At 40.8% G+C, this 16,041-nt stretch overlaps 1 protein-coding gene and 1 long non-coding RNA gene across 2 annotated transcripts in view; one reads left to right on the forward strand and one right to left on the reverse strand.

The window, feature by feature from the left end:
- LOC141084666 (uncharacterized) overlaps positions 1–13,427 on the reverse strand; it is a 68,842-nt gene extending 55,415 nt beyond the window's left edge. Inside the window, exon 1 of the long non-coding RNA XR_012231077.1 lies at positions 11,632–13,427. This is a non-coding gene — a long non-coding RNA (uncharacterized lncRNA). The remainder of the gene's footprint in view (positions 1–11,631) is intronic.
- METTL21C (methyltransferase 21C, AARS1 lysine) lies at positions 206–14,079 on the forward strand. Its single transcript, XM_073569493.1, has 4 exons — positions 206–712; positions 5,465–5,619; positions 13,421–13,538; positions 13,681–14,079. The coding sequence occupies exons 1-4, from the start codon at positions 535–537 to the stop codon at positions 14,070–14,072; spliced, it is 843 nt and encodes a 280-aa protein (XP_073425594.1). The 5' UTR covers positions 206–534; the 3' UTR covers positions 14,073–14,079.
- Positions 14,080–16,041: the final 1,962 nt, after the last annotated feature.

The following is a 16,041-nucleotide window of genomic DNA, read 5'->3' on the forward strand; positions in this document are numbered from 1 at the left end:
AAGTGACTATAATCCAATGAAATTCTGATCAAAAACACTGATGACTCTTGGACCGTTTTTTTATTTGAGTATGAGAAAAATCAGTGACGTGTGAACGAGCCCTTACTGCTATAGTTTGCTAAGAAAACACAAAATCTGCATTTGTTTCATTTCATAGCAGCATACAAGACCCCTGACTACAAGCAGCTGCTGCTCACATCTCTCTGTACTTATATTTTCAGCTTCTGTTACATGTGTAACTCCATGAAAGCTTTTGCCTTTTTCCCTATATCTATCTGATGAATGTGCCATTCTCTCTGTGGACATCCAGACATGCCAGCATGTGCCATAGAGCCATCTGATGATGCCAGCCTGCTGCCTGATGTCTTCTATTGTGTCTCCTGCAGGACGTGGACCAGATTAGTAATCAGTGGTCTCCCCTCCTTGCAGATGACAGCCTGCCCCCCGCCCACACCAGAAGAGCAGCACTGAGGATGAGGAGCTCTGTCTGATTCGCAGCCTGCTCGTCTTCCACCCTGGGATCAGGGACTTGCTATGGATGCTGAGTGTGTGGAGCGTGTGCCCTGTGTGCAGCCTCAGCTCCCCGCTACAGAGGAGGAGGACAGCTGGGAGAGAGCTGATGAAACTGTGGGTGATGAAGAAGGAGGAGAGCAGCAGGATGTGCCAGAGCCCGAGCCTGCAGAGACCCCTCTACTGGGGGACGATCAGAAAGGTAGGTGCCCCATTCAACAAGCTAATGCACCTTCTTCAACCATCCTCATCATAGCAAGAAGCAGCCACCAACAACCTGTGAGGAGACAGCATGGCATCCATACACCAGTGCTTGCTTTCTGTACCCCAATACCACAACCCAAATATTAAATCATCCATGGTTCATATGTCACAAATGTGTAAAGCTGGTCTCATTCCGGAGGCTGGGGAATAAGATCCACATAGCAGGGGCTGATGCAGAAGAGATGCAGACTACCTGTAGATGCCACCAGAACTTAGTCTCCCAGGCTCAGAGACATGATGAAGAGTCCTGGCTACACAGAACATGGAGGGTGGTTCTAAACCATAGTGATGGCCAAATGCAGAGCAGATCTGGGATCTACTGCATACACACATGACCCAGAAATCGTCTCCCCTTCCCCACACAATGCATGATGATGAGCTCCAATGTAATCGATTGTATGATGGATAGTAAGGAAAACTTTGTGATCCTATAATATGGTATTTTATATTAGGCAAGGTCAGAAGTAGTCAGCATCCAACCCAAAATGCAAAACACCTGGAAATATAGGGGTACATTAAACTGTCTCACTCTAATCAAGAGTTCGAAGTTTGCCTTAATTTCAACTCCCCATAGTTCACACACAGTAAACTGTCATCATTTCCAAAGACCCTCAATGACAGTAAGAATGCAAGTTCTCCCCCTATTTCCAAAGACCCTCAATGACATTGTAATCATGTGATCTATCACCCCAATTCAAAAGACCTCAGTGACACAGTGTAATTGCCAGTTATGAGATTAATGGGCTGATCAGATGTTATCCTATTTAGGTTCATCCCTCTTTTACATCTTGCAGGGCGTGCATGCAGAAGGTTCAATACTAAAAGGGATTGTCCAGTCACATCTATGAGTAAGAACTATGTGACTTTATCATTTTTGAGATCCCACTGCTTCGGTTACTAAATTAAAAGTTTCTTGGACCCCAGATATATCACAGAATGTAATGTTACAACAACCATATTTTTAAGAATTCACACTTGTGTCACGATTTCTATTTTTACAGGAGCCAAGTTAAAACGTCCATTATGATGCTATTTTTTTTCCCTCAATTTACCGTACTTAGGTTTTCCACACTTAATTTTTTAGTGCATAGGCTTGCTCTATCTAAAAATTACAAAAACAACAAAATGATTGTCTGTAGTGGTCACATGGTGAAGATGGCACATCAATGTTGCAGCTATGTCAATAAGACCGAGACAGCTGCACAGAGGCAGTGATGTAGCTGTAGGATTTTTGTTTTTACCAGGAAGAGCAAATTTGTGCACTAAAAACATCGTAAATGTGGAAAACCTCTTTCGGGGCTCAGTCAGGTTTTCATATATACAGTACAGACCAAAAGTTTGGACACACCTCATTCAAAGAGTTTTCTTTATTTTCATGACTATGAAAATTGTAGATTCACTCTGAAGGCATCAAAACTATGAATTAGCACGTGTGCAATTATATAATTAGCAAAAAAGTGTGAAACAGCTGAAAATATGTCTTATATTCTAGGTTCTTCAAAGTAGCCACCTTTTGCTTTGATTACTGCTTTGCACACTCTTTGCATTCTCTTGATGAGCTTCGAGAGGTAGTCACCGGAAATGGTTTTCACTTCACAGGTGTGCCCTGTCAGATTTAATAAGAGGGATTTCTTGCCTTATAAATGAGGTTGGGACCATCAGTTGTGTTGTGCAGAAGTCTGGTGGATACACAGCTGATAATCCTACTGAATAGACTGTTAGAATTTGTATTATGGCAAGAAAAAGCAGCTAAGAAAAACGAGTGGCCATCATTACTTTAAGAAATGAAGGTTAGTCAGTCCGAAAAATTGGGAAAACTTTGAAAGTGTCCCCAAGTGCAGTGGTAAAAACTATAAAGCGCTACAAAGAAACTGGCTCACATGAGGACCGCCCCAGGAAAGAAAGCCAAGAGTCACCTCTGCTGCGGAGGATAAGTTGATCCGAGTCACCAGCCTCAGAAATCGCAGGTTATCAGCAGCTCAGATTAGAGACCAGGTCAATGCCACACAGAGTTCTAGCAGCAGACATCTCTACAACAACTGTTAAGAGGAGACTTTGTGCAGCAGGCCTTCATGGTAAAATAGCTGCTAGGAAACCACTGCTATGGACAGCCAACAAGCAGAAGAGACTTGTTTGGGCTAAAGAACACAAGGAGTGTACATTAGACCAGTGGAAATCGGTGCTTTGGTCTGATGAGTCCAAATTTGAGATCTTTAGTTCCAACCACCGTGTCTTTGTGCGACGCATTAAAGGTGAACGAATGGACTGGTTCCCACCGTGAAGCATGGATGGTGTGATGGTGCTTTGCTGGTGACACTGTTGGGGTTTTATTCAAAATTGAAGGCATACTGAACCAGCATGGCTACCACAGCATCTTGCAGCGGCATGCTATTCCATCCGGTTTTCGTTTAGTTGGACCATCATTTATTTTTTCAATAGGACAATGACCCCAAACACACCTCCAGGCTGTGTAAGTGCTGTTTGACCAAGAGGGAGAGTGATGGGGTGCTATGCCAGATGACCTGGCCTCCACAGTCACCAGACCTGAACCCAGTCGAGATGGTTTGGGGTGAGCTGGACCTCAGAGTGAAGGCAAAAGGGCCAACAAGTGCTAAGCATCTCTGGGAACTCCTTCAAGACTGTTGGAAGACCATTTCCGGTGACTACCTCTTGATGCTCATCAAGAGAATGCCAAGAGTGTGCAAAGCAGTAATCAAAGCAAAAGGTGGCTACTTTAAAGAACCTAGAATATAAGACATATTTTCACTTGTTTCACACTTTTTTGTTAATTATATAATTCCACGTGTGTTAATTCATAGTTTTGATGCCTTCAGAGTGAATCTACAATTTTCATAGTCATGAAAATAAAGAAAACTCATTGAATGAGAAGTGGTGACCAAACTTTTGGTCTGTACTGTGTGTGTGTATATATATATTTATTACACATATATATATATATATATATATATATATATATATACACACACACACACACATATATATATATATATATACACATACACACACACACACACACATACACACACTGTATTTACAACATATTCCGATTGTCAAATGTCAACTGAAGCCTTCTAAAAAATCCCTACGGCAAAGTCATATCTTTAGAGGATGTGCAGATTTTATCAGAAAGGCAGTAAATAATAGCGCTGGCTGTGGCAGTATTATTTCCAGTAAAATGAAGGACACCATGTATTCTTCATATGGTGGAGTCTGCAATGTATTTTTGTTTCTTGTTTCTGTGACAGAACTGAAAGCTGGAAATCTGAGAACAGAATTTTTTTTAATCCAACTTTTCGTGTTGAACTGTACAAACAATGTAATAGTGGCTGCAGAGAGCAATTAAATGTTCTTTTTTTATTTTGCCTCTTAGCATCATAGAGGATAAAACTGTCTGATAACACCAACTTGGACTTAAAAACAAGAAGGATAATTCATTATGTGACAAATACTTTGATTGCTAAAATCTCCGCAACGGAGAGGATACATTATAAAAAAAAAATCATTTTATTTCACTCTAAAGCCACTATTAAATTGTTTTCTCAGTTCAACATGAAAAGTTTGGTGAAAGGTCCTCTAACAGATCTGTACCAAGATTCAAGCTTTTCCCATATCATTATAGATTGTAAGCTTGCGAGCAGGGCCCTCATTCCTCTTGGCATCAGTTGAGTAATGTGATTATTGTTATGCTGTAATGTCTATTGTCTGTACAAGTCCCCTCTGAAATGTAAAGTGCTGCGGAATATGTTGGCGCTACAGAAATAAAATTATTATTATTATAGGGGATAAGCTCATGATCGCTGGAGGTCTGATCCTTAGTAAGGAAATATCAAACCCTTCTTGATACAAAATCTTTCAGGAAGTGTGAACATGGCCTAATAAATGCATTTACATTTTAAATCAGTCTTCCCCAACTCTGGTCCTCAAGAGCCTCATGGGTAATGTTTTCAGGATTTTCTTAGTATTACACAGGTGATACGTGCATGGGCGACCAAGAATCCCATCACCTGTGTAATACTAAGGAAATCCTGAAAACATGATCTGTTGGGGGGCTCTTGAGGACCGGAGTTGGGGAACACTGGTGTTGAATAACAGCTCCTAGCACTCTGTGCTCAAGCCTCTGCTGCAGAACATGGTGGAGGTGGTGGTTTTATGGTTTAGCTTTCCTACGATTTCCCTCACTGGGTGTCTTAAAGTATCTCTAGGACCATTGCTAATCCTGAGAATAAGGGCTCGCTCACACTGGCGAGTAGCCAGCATATAACTCGGACAAGTGCTATGTGATGTTTCATCGGATAGCACTTTCTCCAATGTTATACTATGGAGCAGTGCCAACTTTGTTTTCTCATGCTGAGTCGGCATGAGAAAAGAAAAATCGCTGCATGCTGCGATTTGCAGCATATTGTACGGCGCACTCCCATACAAGTCAATGGGCGCATGCAAAATATTGGACTGTACATAGATGTCATCCGAGTGCAGTCCGATATATGCGGACACGCAATTGAGAAGTTCTGCATCTTCTCCGCACCCGTGATCCGATTCTCGCACGCGCAATTGAAAAAAAATTGACGTTCTTTAAGGCGTTAATAAAAAGAGCATAGTATATAGTTTAAATGTTTTTGTTTAGTATTCTTGCAATATGATTTAAAAAAAAAATTATATTTTCTTATAGATGTCATATGTAACACCCAACAATCTGTCCAACCCCACAAGGCATGGACTCCCACTGTCTACTCCTGTTTTGATAAAGAATATTTCCGGTGTGCAGGGTATGAAATTATTATTCAGGAGTCCATTGAAGGCTACGGAGGAGTAATCTGGCCAGGAGTGAGTAATAAGTTTCTATGTCATTTATGTGTACTTTGTATATTCCTATAATATTCTATATTAAAGTAATGTGCAATTTAGTGACATAGTAAAGTGGAGCAGCAGGCCTAAAGGGTTATTCTCAAGTTGTGTCTTGAGCAGCATACAGTTTTCCAGTCTCCTCACTTCCATGTTTCTGGCAGGGTCTGCTTTCCTCCTTGAGTTACAGTTCTGGTAAGTAGCAGAGCTGCAGTTCTAATAGAGCTAGAACGCTCAGCACAAGTTCTACTGTAACATATTCAGTCATCAGTGGTTTGTTCTGGACTGTACATTGCTATCACTGTATTTACACAGAGTTATCAAGGCATTTTGAACTAGCACACAGCTTTGAGAGCTCTTAGAGAGCAAGAGGAGAGCAGAGAGTCTTGATTAGCAGACCTGCTGGTGATTTATAACTGCATCTCTTCAGAAGCGGAGAGAGAAAGGAGGGCGGTAGAGGGAGATGAGCAGATAATTGCTATACAGAAATCAGTGAGCTGAAGAGAGGAGGTTGCTGGAATGTTAAGAGTTAACCCCTCCCAAGGATTGTAGAAACTGCACACTCTGGGTCAGGATCTGGAGGGAAGTTCCATGGAAATGAGCTCTACACTTTTATAGATAAAAGCTCTATTTACAGGAGAATGACAGCAGGCAGAAAAAGCAAGTCAATTGCAAACTTTCTTATTTTCATGCTGTCTAATTAAAGCAATTTAAAAATTTAAAAATTGAATAAAGCAAGAGAAAAATTTGATACAGTGAAGTCCAAACTAAACTTATAAAACCATGAGCCATGCAATAAATAATTGAAGACCAGAATTTGGGATGAAGGGAACTATCTGGACTTTTCATGGGCTGCTGCCTGTTGAAAGATTTGCTATTTCTGTGACTAGTTACTAAGGCTCTTTTTCATAATTTACCTCTTAATTTCTTTCTATAACTCTGCAGTATTAAAAATACCGACACTCTTGCTGTCAGCCACATTCTCCTCCCTCCTTCGCAGGCAAGACTCGTGAGTGCTCTTTTGACACCCACAAATTATGAGTCAAAGCCTGGACTGTGGGAGTTGTATGGAACTGCTAGGAAGAAAAATCAGGAACAAATAATCATCAGAAAGGTTTAAGTGATTTATTACAGAAAATATAATAGACTATTTCAATGGCTTTTCCAGCTGAGTAAAACGCTTCTGAACTATTCTGTTCCTGCACTGCTGGATAGCAACAGGCAGGTATAATACAAAGCCTATGATTCATTTTATTTAGGGGCCTCAAATGCCAGGTTCCATCAACACTGCACTGGTAATCCAGCAGTGGAAGTCGAGATTAAAGAATGAGTGACAAATCTGACATTTCAGCAACAAAGTTACGTTAACACATTATAAAATATAGGAAGGCAAAATGAAGCCACATAGTATTAATCAATGTTTGTACTTTATTTCCTACTAACACCGGTGGCGGACATACAAAATGTGCAGTAAAGGGGCTCAGTAGATCTGGGAGTCTCATTCAATGTATGTGGATTGGTCCTGTTGATCATATTGCATGTAAGGGAATGATATGTTGAATTCTAGCCATATAATGGGCCAGTATAATGATCTTTCATGGGGGTCTTAGACTGGTTTCACACTTGCGTTCAGGAGGGCTGCGGATGGCTGCCTACTTCCTCCTTTCTTCCTCCCTGAAGCTCCGCCTACTTCTGTTTGCATCCTGCATTTCCCTGTGCACCTATCTTTAACATTGGGTACGCAGGGATATGCGTTGTATGCGGATGTGTCTGCATGCGGCGATTTGACATGGTCGGCGACTGCACATTGCATTTTCATGAGGTCGCTGCACATGGCAAATGGCCGAATGCGGACACATCCGCATACAACGCATGTCCCTGTGTACCCAATATTAAAGATAGGTGCGCAGGGAAACACAGGATGCAAACAGAAGTAGGCGGAGCTTCAGGGAGGAAGAAAGGTGGAAGTAGGCAGCCATCCGCAGCCCTCTTGAACGCAAATGTGAACCTAGCCTTAGGCTGTTTGTGCCCTTGACACAAATGACATATGAACACAGACAGGGTCTATAGCAGTGGATGATTTCTGAATGCAGTGATAAAGTCCTATGTGAACCAGCTTTACTTTGTCACGTTTTTTTTACTGGGTTCCCTAGCGGGTGCAGTAGTTGGTTCATGCATATTGATTTTTATGTCGGAGGGATACTAGTTATCCAGAGATCTGAGTATGGAGTGAATATGGATGATTACAGGCAATGCTCCATGGGAAAAGTATGAAAGAATCTGTCTGCATTTTTGATTTAGTATCATATTTGTTTACATACAGCTCTGGCAAAAATTAAGAGACCACTACAAAATTTTCAGTTTGTCTGATTTTTCTCTTTATAGGTATATTTTTGAGTAAAATGTAAATTGCTCTTTTATTCTATGAACTACTGACATTTCTTTGAAATTTCAAGCACTAAATTTTGTATTTATTTTCAGAAAATGAGAAATGGTCAAAATAAAAAAGTTCATAATTTAGAAACATGTTTTAACTCCGGAAGAGTTCAGAAATCAATATTTTGTGGAATAACCATGATTTTTGATCACAGCTTTCATGTGTCTTGGCATGCTTTCCACCAGTCTTTTACACTGCTTTTGGGTGACCTTATGCCACTCCTGGTACATAAATTTAAGCAGATCTTCTTTGTTTGATGGCTTGTGACTATCCATCTTCCTCTTGATGACATTCCAGAGGTTTTCAATGGGGTTAAGGTCTGGAGATTGGGCTGGCCATGACAGGGATTTGATGTGGTGGTCCTTCATCCACACATTGATTGACCTAGCTGTGTGGCATGGTGCGCAATGTCTTGCTGGGAAAAACACAGTCCTCAGAGTTGGGGAACATTGCCTGAGCAGAAGGAATCAACTGTTTTTCCAGGATAACCTTGTATGCGGCTTGATTCATAAGTCCTTTGCAAAGATTAACCTGCCCAATTCCAGCCTTGCTGAAGCAACCCTAGATCCTCCACCAAATTTCACAGTGAGTGCAAGACACTGTGGCTTGTACACCTCTCCATGTCTCTGTCTAACCATTAGACAACCAGGTGTTGGGCAAAGCTGAAAATTAGACTCATCAGAGAAGATTACCTTACTCCAGTCCTCTATGATCCAATCCTTATGGTCTTTGGCAAACTTCAGCCTGGCTCTCCTTTACTTCTCATTGATGAAAGGCTTTTTTCTACCTTTATATTACTTGAGCCCTGCCTCTAGGAGCCTGTTACGAACTGTTCTTGCCGTGCATTTACCCCCAGCTGCCATTTGCCATTCCTTTTGTAGGTCACTTGATGTTATACTGCGGTTGCCGAGTGACGTTCGAATAAGGCTACTTTCACATTAGCTTCGTGCGACGGCTGTCGCCCTGCGTCGGGGCAACGTACCGTCGCACGCTGTGAAAGCGTGCACAACGGGGGCAGCGGATGCAGTTTTTCAACGCATCCGCTGCCCCATTGTAATGTCCGGGGAGGAGGGGGCAGAGTTTCGGCCGCGCATGCACGGTCGAAAATGGCGGAGACGACGCACAAAAAAAAGTTACATGTAACGTTTGTGTGCGTCGCGGCCGCCAAAACACGACGCATCCGTCGCACGAAGGATGCGACGTGTGGCAATGCGTTGCTAATGTAAGTCAATGGAGAAAAAACGCATCCTGCGGGCAACTTTGCAGGATGCGTTTTTTCCCCAAAACGACGCATTGCAACGTGCGTCGCACGACGCTAATGTGAAAGTAGCCTAAGATGACGGTCATCCTGGTCAGTGGAGAGTCGTTTTAGCCCTCTGACGGTCTGTAGCTTTGTCCTCCCCAATGTCTGCTGCTTGACTTTGTTGTAATGGACTACCGGATGGAGGCAACATGACGCTCACTGTATCCCCCTGCTAGTAAACCCAGAATTGAGCACTTCTTTTCCTCACTCAAGACTTTTCTTTTCAACTCCTTTGGCATGATTAAAAGTTATTTTTCATTCCTATTACTTTTGGGATATTACTAGCACTTGTTTTGCCATCCAGCTTGTCCTATTGCAAGAGGATTGTGAACACCACAGCAGGTTTTTTTTATACTTTCCTTCGTTAAATAAGATTTGGTTCAGGTGATCACCTAATCAGAAGCACATTAAGTAGAATGAGGAGTACTCTGGTTGGAATTCAACTGACACTGGAATGGAATGGCTGTCAGACATGTAGAGAAGCTGATTTTTATAAAACTATGCAGTGGTCCTTAATTTTTGCCAGAGCTGCATTTATTTCTGTTCACAGCACAGTTGAGATTTCTGATGGGAGTATAGCACAAACAGTTTTTTGTACATATACCCCAGATGGCAGCTGCATAAAGTCAGATACATCACCCATGGACTATTATGTTAAAGGGAGTCTGTCACTCACAGCTTTTAGAGGAGTGAAACAGGAAAAAAAATTGAAGCAAAAAATAAGGTCATGACACACTATCGTGTGTGTGTGTGTGTGGGCGGATAATCTGCTGCAGACACTGTTATAGGTGTAATATCCCCCATCCTGGTATATATACAGTCATGTCCCCATTCTGGTATATATGGCCCCCGCACCCTGATATTCATGTCCCAATCCAGGTATATATGATCCCCATACTGGTATGTGTCTCTATCCAGGTATATTTGGCCTCAAATACAGGTATACATGGCTGCTAATCCAATATACATGACCCCCAATACAGGTATACATGGCCCCCATTCAGGTATACGTGGCACCCTAATCTAGTTTACATGCCCCCCATCCTGGTATACGTCCCCCTATCCAGGTATACATGGTCCCTCATCCTGGTATACATGGTCCCCTCATCCCCATCCTGGTATACATGGCCCACATCCCACAAAAAAAATAAACAATTCTACTCACCTTCCCTGTTCTCTTGCCAGCAGACGATTCCACTGCCATGTGCCCCACACAGAGGTCAGCTGCCAGAATATTCACTGCTCTCCACGTCAAGGAATATGGGCGTGTGAAGCAGTGCATATTCATTCTTTTTAATAGTGGGCACACGGCTCGTGCAGCGGCTGCGCGATCACGTGTGCCTGCTATTAAAAGGAATGAATATTCACTGCTCTCCACTCCCATTGTCCCGCCCAGGACTGGTTTTAGGAAAAGTGGGGTCTTGGGAAAAAGTTTAAAATGGGGCCTCAAATGCTAACATATTGCACCAACCTACAAACATTTTGGTTGTATTTACATGCGCTGATTTCAGGCCCCTAAACGAGTGTGATCGACAATTTAAGTAGTTCAATCCTTGTTTCCCAGCCTCTTTACAGCGACTGAGGAACAATGATGGGGACAGAATAATCACTGGTTGATCAACCTGTCCCCATACAGTATCATGTTATCTGCAGGATATATGCAGTTTTCACAGTTGCTGCTGAGAACATTGATTTTTGTTCCGGCATAACAGATCCAAATCACTTGATGAATAGGCAGCATTTTGCTCATTTAGTATAATACACTCCCCACAGTCCTCCATATAGAATACATTCCTCATAGTCCTCCATATAACACTCCCCATATAGTACAATATACTCCCCATAGTCATCCATATAGTATAATACACTCCCCATAGTCCTTGATATAGTTTAATACACTCCCCATAGTCCTCCATATAATATAATACACTCCCCATAGTCCTCCATACAATACACTCCCCAGTCGTCCAAATAGTATAATACACTCTTCATAGCCGTCCATATAGTATAATACTCCCCATAGTCCTTCATATAGTATAATACTCTCTCCATAGTCCTCCATTTAGTATAATGCACCGCCATAGTTCTCCATGTAGTACAATGCACTCCCCATAGTATAATGCACCCCATAGTCCTTCATATATTAAAATATACTCCCCAGTCCTCCATATAGTATAATGCATTCCACATAGTCCTCAATACAGTATAATGCAGATCATATATGAATAGAAGAAAAAAAGTGTAGTCAGCTTACCGATCTGTAGTTAAATCCCCCAGCCTGCCAACGCCCAGCACGGATTGTGGTAAGCATCCACATCAAATAGGAGAAGGGAAAAAAAAACTGTAATCCAGCTAAGGACAAAGGCGGCAACAACTTACAAAATTTTATTGGACAACTTGAAAATATACAAGTGCTTTAAAAAAATATGTGCATAGCAAACACAGAGCACACCAGTAGAAACGATCTACGCGTTTCAACTAAACAGTCTTACTCAAGATCTATCTCACAATACATTGGAGACACATATATAGAGTGCACATAGCATTCATAGGACAGATAATTAAAAATGCAAAAGAGGCATATTACACATTGTACAGACAATTAAAAATGCAAAAAAGCATATATGTATTCAAAAAAACCTTACAAAACACTATTGGAAAACTATCATAAAAATAGTGGAACAACATAATAAATTATCTTGTATAATATTGCCTAAATAATATTCAGTATTGTTTTATTAAATCCTGTCAGGCATTAGGACCATGAGGAATACGGGTGTCAAGCATAAACATCTAGTGTGTTTCATGGTTAAGTAATTTTTGTTGTAAATCACTTCCCATAGTCCGATACAGTAGAATGCAGCCCGCATATAGTATAATGCACCCTACACCCAAAACATTATTAAAGGTGCTTTCCAGGACTTCGATATCGATGATCTATTGATGATCTAGTACTCAGTATTAGATTTGTACGGCGAGAGTCCAATACCCCCATCAATCAGCTGTTTGCAGCTTTCAAGGCCATTGATGGACACGATATAGCTCCATACGCTGTGTAGTGCCCATTCTTGAGTACTGCAGCTCAGTTCCTATTGAAGAAAATATCAGACCATGATGGACTAATGATTATGGAATCTATTCAAGTGAAGGGCGAGTTGCTGTTGATAGTTTTGTTCCGTTAGGACATAAGGTGTGATAGAAAACATTTTCATTAGCATACAACATATGCATATACCAAAGAAAGTGACATTGATTTGGGCAATTCATCTAATTAGAGTATTTTTTCTTCACTTTTTTCATTTAACACAAGTCTAATTGACTACTGACCTATTAACATATTCTAATTTCAGCTTAATTGCCTCCTTTCCATTTCAATCTTACATATAAGACAGACAGTGAAAAAAATCCCTATAATAAGTTTGGGAAGTTCATTGGGATTTTTTTTTTTTGCGTTGACCTATTTTAAAAGAAGATCATTAAGTAAAATTATCCCAAATGAATTTCAAGACTGACCCACTTTACATACAGTAAAACTTTTTTTTTTTTTTGTCCAATTCAATGGTTACCCTAAATCTGAGTGTAGAATAGTCCCTGACTAATGCACACAGCCATATCACACTGAGCAGTAGCCGGAGGAGAACCGGGCAGTACAGAAATGTAATTATAGGTTATTATTGGAATGCGATTGCAGGTTTGAGATTTTGCAAACTACACAATGATGTAATCCTGGCATTATAATGGTATAATTGCTTGTATTTAAGGAAGACTGTTAGCACAAAACGACTGTTTATACCAAGCACAGATCTACTTGATGAACCCTTTAGCATGTTTGAGCAGTTTCATGTACCTTTCCACATACTTGTTTTCCATCTAGAGCCGTCAATCAAAAAAGAGGTGGCAGAAAGATGCACCAAACTGTTTGGCCACACCAACGGTGCACTGTGCTCCTGTGCTTGGTATGAACAGTCGCTTTGTGCTGAGAGATTCCCTTTAAAACAAATAAAAATCAAGATAAAATCTCACAATTATTTTTCTCATTTTAGGCGAAGGCGTTATCTTACTTCCTGGAAGAAAACCAAGATGAATTTAATTTGAGAAACAAGAACATTGTGGAAATCGGCTCTGGAACTGGCCTGGTATCGATTGTCGCATGTATCTTAGGTCTGTGATTAATTATCGAGTGTGCATACACTAACCGCAGACTAAAAGCCGACTAATTGCTTGTCAATGGAGTGTTGTTGCTAGTAAAGCGCACCCAACCCTTGCGCATACAGTGTAGTATGACACAGATTTCCTTCTCTAGGAGCTCACGTCACTGCAACTGATCTGCCTGAAATACTGGGAAATCTAAGATTTAATTTGTCAAGAAACACAAAAGGGCGCTGCTTGCATATTCCTGAAGTGAGAGAGCTGACATGGGGGAATGATCTTCACGGAAACTTTAATAATACTTCTCACGTGTTTGATTATGTACTTGCTGCTGATGTTGTGTACCATCACACCTGTCTTGACAAACTTCTGAAAACTATGAAATATTTGTGCCAGCCCGGTACTCAGCTATTATGGGCAAACAAATTCAGATTTAATACAGATTTTGATTTCTTAGCAGATTTTAACAGTTCATTTGAAACAGAGGTCCTGGCAGAATACCCAGAGTTAGAGGTTAAAATCTTCAAAGCTATACACAAAGACTAAATGCTCCGTAGAAAAAACACATGCAAACAATATTAGGGTGGTGCAATAATTTATAATATAAGGAATTTTTGTGGCGTGTAGATCTGTGTCTTGAGCTACTCAGTCAGAAGCAGTAAGTCTCCACCATTGTAATAAAAAGGCTAAAATTCTATAGGCTAGTAACCCAGCATTTCCAGAAATATTGTCCTGCCTAAAATGCTCTAAAAAAATACAAAATCTTTAAAGGGAAACTTTCAGCAGGTTTTTGCTACCTCATATGAGAGGAGTATGATGTAGACTGAGACCCGGATTCCAACGATGTATCACTTAGATTAATGGGTGCAGCAGTTCTGATACAGAATATTTAGATTTAGCAATGCAGCAGAGCTGAGGAAGCTAACCCTGCCCATACCAGGATCTGTATGTACATTGTCTATAGACAGTGAGATGCTTATCACAGGACAGGGTGGAGTCATACCAGCTAGTCACAGCAATGATAATGCTTGTGATAAAACCTTCAGTGTAATTAAACAATAGCAAACAACCCAACACATGACACAATTGAATTCTGTGTTTTGATTCTTACCTCTTGTCCTAAAGTAACATAGCAAAAACCTGCTGACAAATTCCCTTTACGTATACTTTATTAAAATAAGGATCACTAAAAAGGCTTATTCTTTAGAACGCTTGTTCTTACAGTAAGTTGCTTTTCGCAAGTTGGGAAACTACAACTCTCAGCATGCCAGTCCTTCCTGAACCTAAAACACTTATCATACATGCAATGATAAGTGTTTTAGGTTCAGGAAGGACTGGCATGCTAAGAGTTGTAGTTTCCCAACTTGCGAAAAGCAAGTACCACTCACTTTACCATTGATAAAGAAAACAGGTTGACTTAAACACTCCATTGAAATTGCAACACCATGAAGGAAAAATCACAGACTTATGGAAATCACAGGCTCGATAAACATGTTAATAATCTGCAACTGATGAAAAACTGGAAACTAAATTTCATCAGTATCAAGTATGAGCTCCACGTGCAGATGCATTGCATGATATCAATGAGGTTATTATTAGTTGTCTGAGAAAGGTTCTGTAATGTTGAATGCACTTAGTCACAAAAATCAAGATCCACTGCTGGCAGCTTCCTTTGCAATTGCAGGTGGACATGAATATACAGCTCTCAACACTAGGTTCACTCATCTCTAATCAGCATTCTTCAACTGACAACACATGTGCAATGCCATGAAAAGGCCTTCACAACTGAACATCATACTGGTCCCTATGCACAGGATTATGGTGTGGAGTGACAGTGTATAGTAGTCAGACCCCTGTAATATTTCCATTCCAGGTATACAAAAGAATGGCATGACGTGATTTGGACGCAGAACCAGTGGTACGGTGATTTCTCAAGTGTCTCGTTTTTCAACACAATGCCATGCTGCGAGTTGCTAGAGTTGTTGGCAGCTTGCACAGCTTAAATGTGCTACCATGGTCCGCATCATCTCCAGACGTGTCCCTCATTGCGCACATTTGGGACATGATTAACTGGTAATGGTACAAGGCGCTGCCAAAATAAGGATCTTGATGATTTGCATGCGCAACTGCATTCAGTGTGGCAGAACATTAATAACTTTATTAACAGCATAACAAGTCTTGTAAGCAGGGCTGTGGAGTCAGTCGTGGAGTCGGTGCTCATTTTGGTGGAATCGGAGTCGGAATAAAATGGACCGACTCCGACTCCTAAAATATATAATAAATTAGGTACAGTAGTTCAATGCAGAATGTGCTGAATATTTTTTCATAGGAAAGTTATGAAATGTCCTATAAATGGTTGTTCTGTTCCTGATCTAAGGCTACATTCACACACAGCGCTTTTGCTGCGTTTTTTGAGGATACTGTTTTCAGCTGCAAAAGCAGATCAGATTTTTAAAAAACCACATCATCTGAAAGGTTTTTGAGCTCATAGATAATGTTTTCAATAGCAAAAGCA

This window comes from Dendrobates tinctorius, unplaced genomic scaffold (assembly GCF_039654945.1).
Source record: "Dendrobates tinctorius isolate UK_male_01 unplaced genomic scaffold, ASM3965494v1 ptg000026l, whole genome shotgun sequence".
Classification (NCBI taxonomy): domain Eukaryota; kingdom Metazoa; phylum Chordata; class Amphibia; order Anura; family Dendrobatidae; genus Dendrobates; species Dendrobates tinctorius.

Bases quoted from the DNA above. Each gene is read 5' to 3' on its own strand.
- METTL21C (XM_073569493.1), top strand. From the start codon at position 535: ATGGATGCTGAGTGTGTGGAGCGTGTGCCCTGTGTGCAGCCTCAGCTC. The intron at 5,620-13,420 runs GTGAGTAATAAG...TTCTCATTTTAG, and splicing joins GAGGAGTAATCTGGCCAGGA to GCGAAGGCGTTATCTTACTT. The intron at 13,539-13,680 runs GTCTGTGATTAA...TTCCTTCTCTAG, and splicing joins GATTGTCGCATGTATCTTAG to GAGCTCACGTCACTGCAACT.